The sequence below is a fragment of the Cetorhinus maximus genome, chromosome 5 (assembly GCF_964194155.1).
Source record: "Cetorhinus maximus chromosome 5, sCetMax3.hap1.1, whole genome shotgun sequence".
NCBI classification, from domain to species: Eukaryota; Metazoa; Chordata; class Chondrichthyes; order Lamniformes; family Cetorhinidae; genus Cetorhinus; species Cetorhinus maximus.
The window spans coordinates 171,035,074-171,049,815 of record NC_135883.1 but is presented as its reverse complement, the minus strand read 5'-3'; the positions used below and the strand labels follow the sequence as shown (position 1 = coordinate 171,049,815).

At 42.5% G+C, this 14,742-nt stretch overlaps 1 protein-coding gene across 1 annotated transcript in view; it reads left to right on the top strand.

Moving 5' to 3' along the window:
• The window catches only part of LOC144681152 (dynein axonemal heavy chain 8-like), a 1,929,890-nt gene that overhangs the window by 33,363 nt on the left and 1,881,785 nt on the right, over positions 1-14,742 (top strand). The window contains exon 4 of the mRNA XM_078542879.1: positions 7,490-7,641. Within this exon, the coding sequence (XP_078399005.1) occupies positions 7,490-7,641 (152 nt within the window). The remainder of the gene's footprint in view (positions 1-7,489; positions 7,642-14,742) is intronic.

The window sequence follows — 14,742 nt, the reverse complement described above, 5'->3', positions numbered from 1 at the left end:
AGATCCATTGGCCTAGCAAGTCACCTCTGTGATCTGAATCCATCCTCAAGATGCTCCTGTTCTTGCTGTGGCTTCCCTGCACCCTGGACCTCAGGTGGGGTCATCTCCTGTAGCTTTGTTCTGCGTTGCCTATCCATTTTTTTCCTCCTCTAAGATATTGGAACCCTCATAAAGGCTCATAAAGCCCTGGATCCATAACTGTTTTGCCATTTTTGCTGAAATGATAGTTTGAATAGATTAATCGATAACGGCTGTAAGTAGTAAAGCTCACAATCTTGAACCAAAATCAACTGTAATGGTCTATAGTGGCTTCTGCCCTACTAGCTTTGTCGCTGATGCAGCCTTGTATCTGAGATATTATCAGACACGTTGAGGTGACCAAGATGCCATCCCTGAGACCTAACATCTGAATCCCACAGTTGGAGGAGTTTGATTGACATGCGTGACCTGACCTAGCTCAGTGCTCAAATCTCAGATCTGCCATACTAATTAACAATCACTTGCTCATGATTAATGACTGGGTGCCCTTTGGCCCGTTATGAATGCCAACTCTGGAAATCATATGAAACTGTTTAATTCATGGGATGCCATATATGCAGCACCTGTTAACGGTTGCCTGCATTCCAAAATTTCACATTCCTGCGTGTTAATGTTGAAATGCAGTGGCAGTGATATTAAGCCAGTGACTCCTACTTGTGTCTGTTACAGCCGGCAAAGACATGGGTTCCAATAGCTCGCTTCTCAAGGAGGAACACCTCCTTTCTCTCGGCTCTGACTCCATTGTAATCTTGTGGCACCAGCAACTTAGAGGGCGCCTGAGAAAGGATCCCTTAGTCCTGCAATGTGCTCCTCCCACTCTGCCTCAGAACCCTCAGATTCACTTCTACTTTCGATTTGTGACTGCACCATTAGATCAGAAGTGCAAGATGGTGGTTCTCCAATAAGACTTTGAGACCAGCTTTGATGCCCCCTCTCTCACTGCCCACATTGCAGATATTTACCTGGATCCCCTTGTTGTGGTGAACATTCTAACCCTCTCCCCTGAACCCATCACTGTTGACGTGCCCATGCCACATGTGGGCCTCTACCCTCCCCATCTAGAGGCTATGTAAACAGTCACTTCCAGAAGAGACCCCCCCACCCCCCCCAGCAAGAATGCTTCACATTCCACCCCCCACTTTATTATGTTTTCCCCAAATACAGGCTGCAGATGCCTCCCACAACCATTACCATCCCATGTGCAGACCAGTACAGAGCCAGATAAGCCAATGGACAGACTGTGAAAACTCCCTGCATACCAAGCTGTGCATTATTCTGATTGAGCACACAGTCCTTGCCCCTCCCTGGAGCGGGAATACAATATGCATGCCGTGCATAACCCTGTAGTATGGCTCGCTGCACCCCAGGACTGCCTCTTCTCTCTGACTCTTGGCTGTGAGGCCCACAGAATCCAGGGACAGTCTGCACTCTTTTACTTCTGACTGTGAGCCCAAGGACAGTCTGTACTCTCTCACTCCTGACTATAAGCTCAAAGACAGTCTGTACTGTCTCACTCCTGAATGTGTGCCCATGGAGTGGCTCTACTCTCTCACTCCTGGCTGTGAGCCCAAGGAATGTCTCTACTCTCTGACTCCAACCTGCTGGCCCCAGACCAAGGACTCTGGCTTTCAATGAGTTTCCCATTGCCCTCATGACTGAACACTACACTGTCTCCCTTCTCATGCCAACCCCTTCATGAGTCTAAATTCATTAGAATTTCAAAGGGAAGTCATAGGTGACGAGAAATATTTTTGCATTTTACAGGAGTTCCATGGGTAAATAGAAGAGGGTATATTACATTTTATTGACCCAAAAGCAGACAAAATAGAAACATGAAAGATTTGATATGTGGAAGGATTTGAGTTTCAAAGAGGTGTGAGAACAATGGAACCTGAGATGAAAGTGGGGGAGAAGGTATTTTAGAGTTACTGTGGAGAGCTTACGGGCAGCTAATGCCTGTGGGCTCTTGGCTATGTGAGGAAGATCTCCTGGAAACAGCTCTAGGCTGGGAGAAGATGCAGTTTGAATCAGCCATGCAGTCAAGCCTGAAAAGTCTTGGGCTGCAGAAAGCAGCCTTGTGCTGAGGTCTTGGATTTCCACTGTGGAATGGAAGAGAGTTTAAGAGGTTATGTGGTTAAAGCTACAGCAGTTTGCCTTGGGTAATATTACTGGAGTTCTATAGTTAAACACCTATAAGGGAGTGTTGCCTGTAAGATATTTACTTGTGGGTCTGACCAAGTAGGCAGTCTTTGGGGGAATATTTTGTAAGACTAATCTTAACTGGGTAACTGTAATCTTGTGCCCTTAAGTTTTGTTTTCTTCTTGTTAATAAAACTTTTACTTTTAATTTTTAAAATCTCAAAAGTGTCACTGGACATCTTGCTGCTGAGATCAGCACATTTTGTACTTATTTTCAGAATACAAAAAAAAGGGTATGGCTCGTAAGGCAAGTTTCCTTCGGGATTTGGTTTACTCAGCAATTGATACCTGGTGTGGTCATAACAATCTCGCCTTGGAATTCTCTCCAAACATCGCTCCCACTTGGATGGCTGCAACACAATGGCCCACCTTTCAATCTCACCTTCCGAGATTCCTTTCCCCTGGATCTCTGACTACACTTAAACTCCACCTTCCAAGCACAATTTCAGATCCTCAGCCAAGCCAAGCAGAATACCATTGCTGCTAAAAGCCCGCAGTAAGGAGCCACCAAACATTGGCTGCCTCCTCGGATCTTCAGGGCTTCTCTCAAGCCTGCTTCGCTACAAGTATGATCCTTGCAACTCTCTTTATAACTCATAGCCTATTGGTCTGCTCCTTTATTTGAAGTTGACTTCTGGGACCTCTTTCTGATCCGCTCCCCATGTCCTGCTCCTTGGCACACCTTCCTTGGTAATGACGCTCCGGTTCAAGTCATCTGACCTGCATTTCGTGCTATTCTTACTTCTTCTGCGCAGGCATGCTGGGCTGGATCCTGGCTTGAAGAAGGTAAAATAAATGAACTGCGCATGTGCAGCCATTTCCCGGCTGGTGCATATACAAAAGGCCCGAGGTTCATTGGAAACAGGAGTTCTCAATCTCTGACTTCAGATTAAGGTAAGTATTTCAGCTTCATCACAACATACACAGTAACCAAACCACATTTTAAATTAACCTTATACAAAGGAACGGATAAATAATTTCCATCGATATCCTGAAGCAATACCTTATTATTCAGTGAACCTTTGGAGAGCGCTTCATGTCATCTGCCAACATCAGTGTCAGTGCTGATCACGTATCTCTAATGATGATCGATTTCTCTGCTTCACCGGATAAACGTGGGGATACTTAACGCTCAAGCAAAAAATCCCTATAACTTCCCATCACCTAATTCATCCTCTCGATGAATGTGGGGGAGTCTCCGGGGCTGCCTTGAACTTTACCAGTCTGAGCATCAGCACCTGGAGAACACCCCTCAGCTGGACAAATGCAACAGGTTTGGTTTTTATCTTGAATTATTCAATATTCATATGCCCTTTCTTTTGACAGAAGTATCATGTCAGTCCCCTTGAATCAAACCTGTCCTTTGAACCTTCGCTGCTGCTAACACGAGAAAGTCCTGGGTCTTCACCTTCTGCCTCTTTCTCAGCAGAGCTTGACCTCTTCTCATCATCAGCCTCCCTCTCATTCCAGTTTCTCTGGAAGGTTCCAAAGTGTTATTAACTATCTTATGAGTTAACTCATAATTATCTGCCATTAATGAGGCTTCTCTTATTTTATGAACTTTGTGGTCTTCCAGGTGAGACCTTAACCCCAAAGAGACACTATTTTTGAATAACCTCCCTAATGTTATCAAAGTTGTGTTCCACCTTTATCAACCTACACCACATATCGAATGCCATTTTCCCTGGCAAATTCTACATATCTCTGGCCCATTCACTTTCTCAAATTTCTAAATTTCTGCCTGTAGGTTTCTGGCACCTACCCTTACACACTGAGTACAGCAATCTTTACATCCTCGTAATTACACAATTGCTCTATTGAAAGAGATGAGTACACTTGCAAAGCCTTTCCTACCAAAGCACTTTGTAGGAACATAGCCTACTGTTTCTTCATCCAATGCAATTTTCTCGAGTGATATCAAGCACATTGCCACTCCCTCCTCACTAAATTCAGTTACTATGTGAAAATTCTTTGCCAAATCAAAATTAAGATGAGTTCTCTTTGAATCAGTCTCATTTCTTGTTAATTCAAGTTCGCTTAATTGTAACTCATGCTCCATTTCGAGTTTTTTCATCTGTTTCTCAATTTATCGATTGATCTCTTTCTCTAACCTTTTCATTTTTTTGCCTATTTCTTTCCTCTCTTGCTAATTTCTCTCTTTCTAAGTGATACTTTATTAATTCTATTTCTTTTCCAATTCAGGCCAGTTGGATTCGATCACTAACAAAAACAGCTTTTTCTTTCTTGTGCCCCGGGTGCCGAGCCAATTCTTCAAGGATCCCATTCCTCTTAGCTCCTGATCTTACATTAATCCTACATGCTTTTCTACAACCTGTAAGTCATCTTTTCTCAAGTGTTTCAAGTCTCTGAGAATCAGATTGTCTCTCTCAACAAAGCTTGAGCCTCATAGGTACCTATATTGATTTCCCAATAAAACAAAGCACAAGGGAATGTGGGCTTGATTTTTCTCAACTTTGCTCGTGAAAAAGAGGACAATAGCCATTATGCTTGGTCTGAGCTTTACATTGGCTGAGATTCCAGGGCATATTCCAACAGCAACTTTTGTTCATATAGCACCTTTTAACAAAGTAAAACATCTCACTGTATGATAGGTTGGAAAATAAGTTGTCAAGGATAGGTAGGAAAGTAAGTTGTCAAGAGAAGGTAAAGAGTCTATAAAGAGATATAGATAGATTAAGTGAGGAGGCAAAATTTGGCAGATAAATAAAATGTGGGAAAATGTGAACTTGTTCACTTTGGCAGGGAGAATAGAAAAACAGTACATTATTCAAATGGTAAGAGATTGAGGAATGCGGTGCTACAGAGGGATCTGGTTGTTCTGGTACATGAATCACAAAAATATGTAGGTATAGCAAGTGATTAGGAAGGCAGATGGAATGTTGGTGTTTATTGCAAAGGGAATTGAATATAAAAGTAGGGAAGTTTTACTGCAGCTGTACAGTGTCTTGGTGTGACCATATCTGGAATGCTGTGTACAATTTTGGTTTCCTTATTTGAAGATAGATATGCTTGCATTAGAAGCAGTTCAGAGAAGGTTTATATGACTCATTCCTGGGAATGATCTTATGATTATATTAATGTTCAGAAGAATGAGAGATGATCATATTGAAACATATAAGATCCTGGGGGGACTTAATAGGGTGGGAACTGGGAGGATGCTTCCTCTTATGGAGGAGACTAGAACTAAGGGACACAGTTTAAGAATAAGAGATCTTCCTTTGAAGATGGAGATGAAGGCAATTTTTTTTCTCTGAGGGTCATTAGTCTGTGGAATTCACCTCTCCAGAAAACAGTGGAGGCTGGGTCATTGAATTTATTCAAGGCTGATTTAGATAGATTTATGATAGATAAGGGAGTCAAGGGTTATGGGGGACAAACAGAAAAGTGGAGTTGAGACCAGAATCTGATCAGCCATGGTCTTATTGAATGGTGGAACAGGCTCGATGGGCTGAATGACTTACTCCTGCTCCTAAGTCCTATGTTCATGTCATTTCGCAAAACTTGACACCAAGCCATGTGAGGAGATGGGATAGACCTTTTTTAAAACTTAGTTTCTGGGATGTGAGTGACGCTGGCAAGGAAATGTTCGTCATGTGTTATGAGCCATCCTGACTGCACTAGGAATTGACTGTATAATGTGGGACTGGAATTAATTGTAGCCCAGATCAATTTGGACAGATTTCTTCCTTTGAAGGAGTGAACCGGTGGATTTTTACAACAATCCCCAGCATTGATCATAATTCTTTCTGGAGCCAGCCTATACATTGCCAGATTTATTAATTTGTTGATACAACTTGCAGTAGACACTGGCCTGTGCTTCTGTGCTAATACAGAAGGAAGGAGCTGGCTCTTCTGCTTTTGGTTGAATTTCCTGAGTTCCCATAAGTCATGGTTGTCCAGATAGGGTTGCAAGAAGCTGGTCTCCAGACTGGAGGATCTGAAATAGATCAATAGCAAGGTTAAAAAGAACCAAAGGGTAGGTGGCTTGTTCTTTTCAATGCTGAATGTTCATTTGCTTTTTTGTTCTCCAACACGCCGGTGTCATTGGTGCAACTGGGCCATATAAATGGTGTGTTACTTCAAACTTGATTGCTGCTCATGTTAGAGAATCAAGGGTTGGGAGGAGCAGCAGAATCAGCCTTAACATGCTGAATGTTGAGGCCAAATGTTACAGGTGGTAATAATCCTTGGAGTACCGCAAGGATTGATGCTGAGGCCTCATCTAGTTACAGTCTACTTTAATGACTTAGATAAAGAGGCAAATTTGCTGAAGATACAAAGCTACAAGCCTGAGATGTAAGAAGGATACAAAGAGATACAGACATGTTAAGTCAAGTCTCTATTCCCTGTTAAGTGAGCGGGCAACAGGATGTTAGATGGAATACAATGTGGTGAAGTGTGAGGTTCTTCACTGTGGCAGTCAGAACAGAAAGGCAGAATTTTTTTAGAAGGTTTGAAAATTGTAAATTATGATGTTCAGAGGGAGTTGGGTGCACCTGTACACGTAACCCAAGAAATTAGCAAGCAATTAGGAAGGCAGATATGTTGTCCTTTATTGCAAGGTGATGGGAACATATGAACAAGGAAGTCTTCCTACAGTTGTATAAGAATTTGGTGAAGTACTATGCACAGTTTTGGTTAATATTTAAAGAAAGATATATTTGCCTTGGGGGTAGCACAACAAAAGTTTGCTAGATTAGTTCCAGGGATGAGAGGGTTATCCTACAGTGAGGCTGAGTAACTTGGGCAGATACTCTTTGAAGATAAGAAGGACGAGAGGTGAAGCTTTCAAGATTCTGAATGAATGGGCTTGACAATGAAAGATCCTTTCCCCTGGTTGGGAAATCTGGAACACATGGACACAGCCTCAGGATAAGGGATCGATCATTTAAGATTGAGATGAGGAGAAATTTCTTCACTCAGAGGGTTGTGAATCTTTGGAATTCTCTATCCTGTGGGGTTGTGGATTGCTATATTAATGAGAATGTTTATGACAGGGATAGATAGATACATTTTTGATCTCTAGGAAATCAAGGGATATGGGGAGTGGGCAGGAAATGGTGGAGCAGGTTCGATGGGTCATATGGCCTACGCCTGTTCCTATTTCTTATGCTCTGATTTTGCTTCACTTGTCAATGAAGATTGAAATTTACACTCTAGCCTTGTTTGTAATGCTAGATCATGTAAAAATGCAGTTTGGCTAATGTTATGAATAATTTATTATTTTTAGAAAGTGGACGAATCATTGCTGGGATTACAAAAGGATCCAAAATGATGAGTTTATTTCTGGGCAATTTATCCAGCGTGTGCCTTGATGGCCTATGTTTGTTCTTTGTGCGATACAAAAATGACATTGCGATCACAGGGAAAAATATTAATGAGGTATGTTTTCTTAATGAATAATTTTGCTCATTATATTAGTATTGAGAAATTGATTCTTTTTTCAACTTTTGGATATGCAGGAAATGAGATTTGGAGTTTCTTAACATTAAGCATTTCATATCAGGCATTAATATATACAAAAAAATCACCCATGCTGCCCCATCAGGCACTACTGGATGAAGAATGTCATGGCCAGAAGCACTCTTTCTTGCTCTGACAATGCGCCTGGAGGCCAATCTCTTGTGTGTGCATGTCAAATTGCCATGACTGACAATTTTGTGGTCCAGACTCAGGGGTTGATTGAACTACCCCTGTTCCTGTGTTCCTGGAACACATTATTCTACAGCAGTATAATATTTCCTTTCTTAAACTAGCTAACTTGGAGTTTTCTGAGTAACTTTGCCAACTTAGTGTCCAATCATGACTCGTCTTATGATCCAACGCCTGGTAGGGACTGTGTTGAAACTGTGTCACAATGACTTTACTTAGCGCAGTAACAATGTGCAGAGAGTAGAGACAGAAACAATAAAATAAGAATATATGAAATAGGAGCATGAGTAGGCCATTTGGCTCTTCAAACCTGCTCCACCTTCCAACAATTACGTGGCTGATCTGATTGTGGCCTTAAATCCACTTTCCTGCCTGCCCCCATAACCATTAACTTCCTTGCAGATAAAAATTTGATACTGCCTTATTGTGGGTTGCCCTTGAACTCAAGTCTAATAAGTGAAAAGACAGTGTTCTGTCCATGGACTAGCGAGGGCTGAAATTCCATTGGATTCACCCTGTTGTCCCAAGAGCAATTCAGTGGAATTCCCTGCAACACATGGAACGAACCAAAGACCCCATTCCAATTCCTGCGACAGGATGATTTACATGTTTGGGGCAGGTATCCCACATCTAGAACAGTGCTTCGGGAGTGTTCAGCCCAATCTATTAGAGAATGTCGGAGTGGTGCCATGCTGCTCCTCAGGATCACCTGTCTTAGTTTCGGAAAGATACAGCTGTTGTCTAGGAAGAGTTTCATTGAAGTTTTATAAGTAGAGGAGGTGGAATTCACAGGGTAGCTTCAGAACTCCAGACATATCCTCTTAACATAATGGTATGCATGTAGAATTCTTTCTTGCTTGTGACCCACTGAAATTCAATGTTGGATAGAAACCTGGTAGATTTGAATTTTGCTCCAGATTACAGCCTTGATCAGTTAATCCGCCTAACTTCTGCTCTGGAACTAGATTGGAACTTTGGCTTTAAGTTATGTTGGATTCTAAATCAATTCAAATTATTTTACAAGAGAGACAGCATTCTATATCTGCCTTTAATTTTATGATATGAAATAATATTTTGCTTAAATTGAAGGACTTTCATAATCAATTTTATTAGCAGCATAATGAGGTTTATTAGCAGTAGTAAGGTTTATTGGTAGCAAGGTTTATGAACTAATAGATAGGGGAATGACAAAGCTGCTCCAATGTCTAGAATGCACATCTTATGCTACGTGGGAATTTCAGGATGCTTCCGTATCCTAGATAAGCATTTGTGCAGGAGGTACCGTCAATTGAAGCAGCTCAAATTCCGGGTTTCGGAATTTGAACAGCAGCTGGCGTCTATGGGCTGCATCCATGAGATTGAGAACTTTGTGGATAGCTCATTTATAGATGTGGTCACCCCTGTAGCTTAACACTGCGCAGAGAGAGGGGGAATGAGGAATCACCAGACAGTAAAGAAGAAACAGGCAAGTAGTGCAGTCGTCCACTGTGTGCATCCCACTCTCCAATCAAGTTCTGTATACCGATGAGAGTGATTTTTAACTGGGGACTGCAGCCTGAGCCTAGTACATGGCACCATGGGTGGCTCAGTTGAAGAAGAGGGCACAAAGAAGACTGGAGGAGCAATAGTAAGAGGAGATTTGATAGGTAGGGAAGTAGCCAGGTGTTGCTGCGGCCACAGTCGTGAATTCAGGATGGTTTGTTGCCTCCCTGGTGCCAAAGTGAAGGATGTCACTGAATGGCGGCAGAGTACCCTGAGGGTGGAGCATGAACAGTCAGTAGCCATGCTCACATAGGTATGAACAACATAGGCAGAAAGAGTGATGTGGCCTTGCAGTCTGAATTTAGGGAGCTAGATAGTAAATTAGCATGCAGGATCTCAAAAGTAGCCGTCTCTGGATTACTCCCTATACCATGCGCAAGTGAGTATAGAAATAAGAGGATAAAGTAGATGAATGCGTGACTGGAAAGATGGTGCAGAAGAGAAGGCATTAGACCCTTGGGACATTGGGACCCATTTTGGGGGAGATATGGCCCCTTAGAGGGTGATCGGGTTGCACCTAAATAGAGTTTGGACAGAGTTCCTTGCTAGTGCTGTTGGGGAGGTAGTTGCAGGTGGTGGTGTTCCTGTGCATCTGCTACCCTTGCCCTTTTAGGTGATGGAAGTCGTAGATTTTGAAAGTGCTATTGAAAGAGCCTTGGTGAGTTGCTGCGGTGCCCACTGTGGATGGTACACACTGCTGGCACCATGTGTCAGTGGTGAAGGGAGTGAATGTTTAAGCTGGTGGATGGGGTTCCAATCAAATGGGCTTCCTTGTCTTGGATGGCATTGAGCTTCCAGAGTGTTGTTGGAGCTCCACTCATCCAGGTAAATGGATAGTATTATATCATACTCCTAACTCCTGCATTGTAAATGTTGGAAAGGCTTTGGGTGGGCAGGAAGGGAGTTACTCTCTGCAGAATTCCCAGCTTCTGTCCTGATCTTGTAGCCACGGTATTTATATGGCTGACCCAGTTCAGTTTCTGGTCAATGGCAACCTCCAGGATGCTGACAGTGGGGGAATTCAATGATGATAAGCCGCTGAATGTCAGGGGGAGATGGTTTGGTTCTCTCTCGTTTGAGATGGTCATTGTCTGGCACTTGTGTGGCACAAATATTACTTGCCGCTTATCAGCCCAAGCCTGAATGTTGTCTAAGTCTTGCTGCAGATGGACATGGATTGCTTAAGTATCTGAGGAGTCGCGAATGGTACTGAACATTGCACAATCATCAGCGAATATCCCCATTTCTGACCTTATGATGGAGAGAAGGTCATTGATCTGAAGATGGTTGGGCCTAAGACACTACCCTGAGGAACTCCTGCAGTGATGTCCTGTGACTGAGATGATGGACTTCTGCCAGCCACAACCATCTTCCTTTGTGCTAGGCATGACTCCAACCAGTGGAGAGCTTGCACCCTGATTCCCATTGACTCCAGTTTTGCTAGGGCTCCTTGATGCCACACTCGGGTCAAATGCAGCCTTGATGTCAAGGGCAGTCACTCTCACCTCACCTCAGGAGTTCAGCTCTTTTGGACTAGGCTGTAATGAGGTCAGGAGCTGAGTGGCCCTGGCAGAACCCAAACTGGGCATCAGTGAGATTATTGCTGAGAAAGTGTGGCTTGATAACACTGTCAGCGACAGTTTCCATCATTTTGCTGATGAGAGTAGACAGATGGAGCCATAATTGGCATGGGTGCATTTTTCCTGCTTTTTGCGTACAGGACATACCTGAGCAATTTTCCACATTGCCGGGTAGATGCCAGTGCTGTAGCTGGAACAGCTTGGCTTCGGGCGCAGCTAATTCTGGAGATTAAGTCTTCTATATTATTGCTGGAATGCTGTCACAGCCTTTGCGGTATTCTGTGCCTTCAGCCCTTTCTTGATATTACATGGAGTGAATCGAATTGGCTGAAGACTGGTATCTTTGATGGTGGGGACCTCAGGAGGAGGCCGAGATGTATCATCCACTTAGCACTTCTGTCTGAAGATAGCTGCAAATACTTCAGCTTTGTCTTTTGCAATCATTGAGGATGGGAACATTTGTAGGGCCTTCTCTTCCAGTTAGTTGTTTAATATCCACCACCATTCATGACCGGATGTATCAGGACTGCAGAGCTTAGATCTGATCTGTTGGCTGTGGGATCGCTGAGCTCTGTCTATCGCATGCTGCTTCCACTGATTAGCGTGCAAGTAATCCTGTGTTGAAGTTTCATTAGGTTTAACCCTGATTTTTAGGTATGCCTGGCCTTGCTCCTGGCATACTCTCCTGCACTCCTCATTGAACTAGAGTTGATCCCCTGGCTTAATGGTAATGGTAGAGTGGGAATATGTCAGGTCATGAGGTTATAGATTGCGGCTGTATTTTTGTATTCAATTATTTTGCTGATGGATTTAAACATGGAGGTAGGGGGCATAGCTGAGGTATTGCATTTGTATTTACCAAGGAAGTAAATGCTACCCAGTTTATGGTGAAAGAGGAGGTACTTAATGCACTAGATAAACTTTAGAACACAAGAACAAAAGAAATAGGACCAGGAGTAGGCCATTCAGCCCTTTGAGCCCACTCTGCCATTCAATGAGGTAACGGCTGATCTTCCACTTGAACACCATTTTCCTGCACTATCCCCATATCCCTTGATGTTTTTAATATGTAGAAATCTATCAATCTCAGTCCTGAACATACTCAATGACTGAGCCTTCACAGCCCCTGAAGCAGAGAATTCCAAAGTTTCGCCACCCACTGAGTGAAGAAATTCCTTCTCATCTCAGTCCTAAATGGCCTGCCCCTTATCCTGAGACTGTGTCTCCTGGTTCTTGACACCCTAACAAGGGGAAACATCCTCCTGCATCTACCCTGTCAAGCCCTGTAAGAAGTTTGTATGTTTGAATGAGATCACCTCTTGTTCTTCTAAACTTCAGAGGATAAAGGCCCAGTCTATTTAATTGTTCTTCCGAGGAAAATCTCTCCACCTCCGTAATTAATTTTGTGAATCTCTGTCACGCTCCCTCGATGGCAAGTATATCTTTCCTTAATTAAAGAGACTAAAGCTGCACACAATACTCCAGATGTAGTCTCACTAAGGCTCTCTATACAATTGCAGTAAGACATCTTTACTCCTACACTCAAATCCTTTGTAATAAAGGCCAGAATACCATTTGCCTACTCAATTACCTGTAAGTTAGCTTTCAGTAGCTCATGAACAAGGACACCCAAGTCCTTTTGAATTTAACACTTTCCAATGTTACAGTCCCAGCTGATGTTACTACTGGGCAAGTCAGAGGTCAGAGTGGAACCTGGCTTGATAGGCCCCAACTTTTTTTTTAGAAACTGCTAGTGTACTTGTGAACAGAAAGAACAAAACACTTATCAAACAAGAAAAATGAACTCCATTATGCTAGACAAAAAGGTTGGAAAGATTTCCATACAAACACCAGTAAATGTGTCAAATTACACTGTTCCTTCACCCCAACTTTACTGTTACAGATACATACAAATTCGTAAAGAAAACACAATTTACAATATCTATCTTTATACTCTAATATTCATGGTAAGTATTTAAACTAATAGGCGAGGTAGGACAAGCTACAATCCAAAACCAGGTGAAAGATGCCACAAAAGCAGAGTCTATGGATTTCTCATCAACTCGTCAGATGCTTGTTACACCATGAGCCAACTGGCCTCACTGAAACTCTGTCTTTCTCACAAGGGCTTCCAATCTCCATGCTCAAGGAACTCGCCTTGGGATTCTCTCCCAAAGAAAGCTTCCACTCGGACGTCTTCAGCAAGGATCCTTTTCCAGGGTTTCAATCTCTTGTTATGACTGATGCAGTTGGTAAAGCGGAGTTATTTATAAATCTCAGAGGGAAACTTAAAATTATTGATTATGACAGTTGTTTAAAGTGTTATGTTTGAGATGCGACTCTAAACTCAGGAATCAGACCACTAGTTCGAAGTTTTACATTAAACTAAATGAAACATATTATTAATTACACAGGTTAAAATATATACACATGGCTACAAGTTAGTACTATCATAACTTTTAACAAATTCCCAAACTAATCTCCATTAAGGCAACAGCAACCCATAAACTTAACCAAAACACCAGGCAAAGCATTTTCACCTTACGAATTCATACTGAGGTTCTTTCCACTGTGGAGCCAGTTGATGGCTTGCAGCTGCCTCTTGATCTTACATTGCTTCTGCCTGCACACCTGAAAACTACTGAAGTTATACCTACTAGCCCCACTGAATGTTAGTTCTCATTGTATCACCAGTCTCTTTGAACTTTACCTTTTAACAACGAAATTCCATTCATTGTACCAATTTTATGAGTAATATAAACATATTGCTTGATAGCTGTTAGAAAGGTGTCAAGTTTTCACCCCACTTCTTGAATGCTGTATTCAAAAAATGCAAATACACTCTACCTCTCTGTTTACACCCTCTCTGTTTACATCTCAAACTAACACACATCAAAGCACCCAGACTTGCTGGCTTTAATCCAATTAAGACATACCTGCAAACTAAACCTCTATTTTTAAAGAAAAATATTTTCCAAAATATTATGTACACTAATAGCTTCATGACACTCTCCTTTCGATGTTCTTTTCCCCTGGATCTCCGCGAAAACTCAAGCTTCATTTTCCAAGCACACACTCAGATTTTCCGCTGAGCCAAGTAGTACACCGCTGCTCCAAAAGGGTGCCTTTGCCCTTGATGGCCCACAGCACGAAGTCACCAACCTTCAAAGATTTGCAAACGAACGGTGCATGTGCGCAGTGTTAAAAGCTCCAATAGTTGTTTAGTAATGAAGACCAAAAGCAAGATAGACTTGTTCAGATAGAGAACAAAAACAGAATTACCTGGAAAAACTCAGCAGGTCTGGCAGCATCGGTGGAGAAGAAAACAGTTGACGTTTCGCGTCCTCATGACCCTTCGGCAGAACTGAAGTATAGTTAGGAGAGAGGTGAAATATAAGCTGGTCTAAGGTGGGGGGAGGGGGGGAGAGAGAAGTTGAGGGTGGGGTGGTTGTTGGGATAAGTGAGCAGTGATAGGAGCAGATAATCAAAAGATGTCACAGACAAAAGGATCAAAGAGGTGTTGAAGGTGGTGATATTATCTAAGAAAAGTGCTAATTAAGAATGGATGGCAGGATACTCAAGGTACAGCTCTAGTGGGGGTGGGGTGGAAAGACTGACAAGATATTAGTTGTAGATTTAAAAATAATGGAAATAGGTGGGAAAAGAAGAATCTATATAAATTATTGAGGAAAAAGGGGAGGGGGAAGAA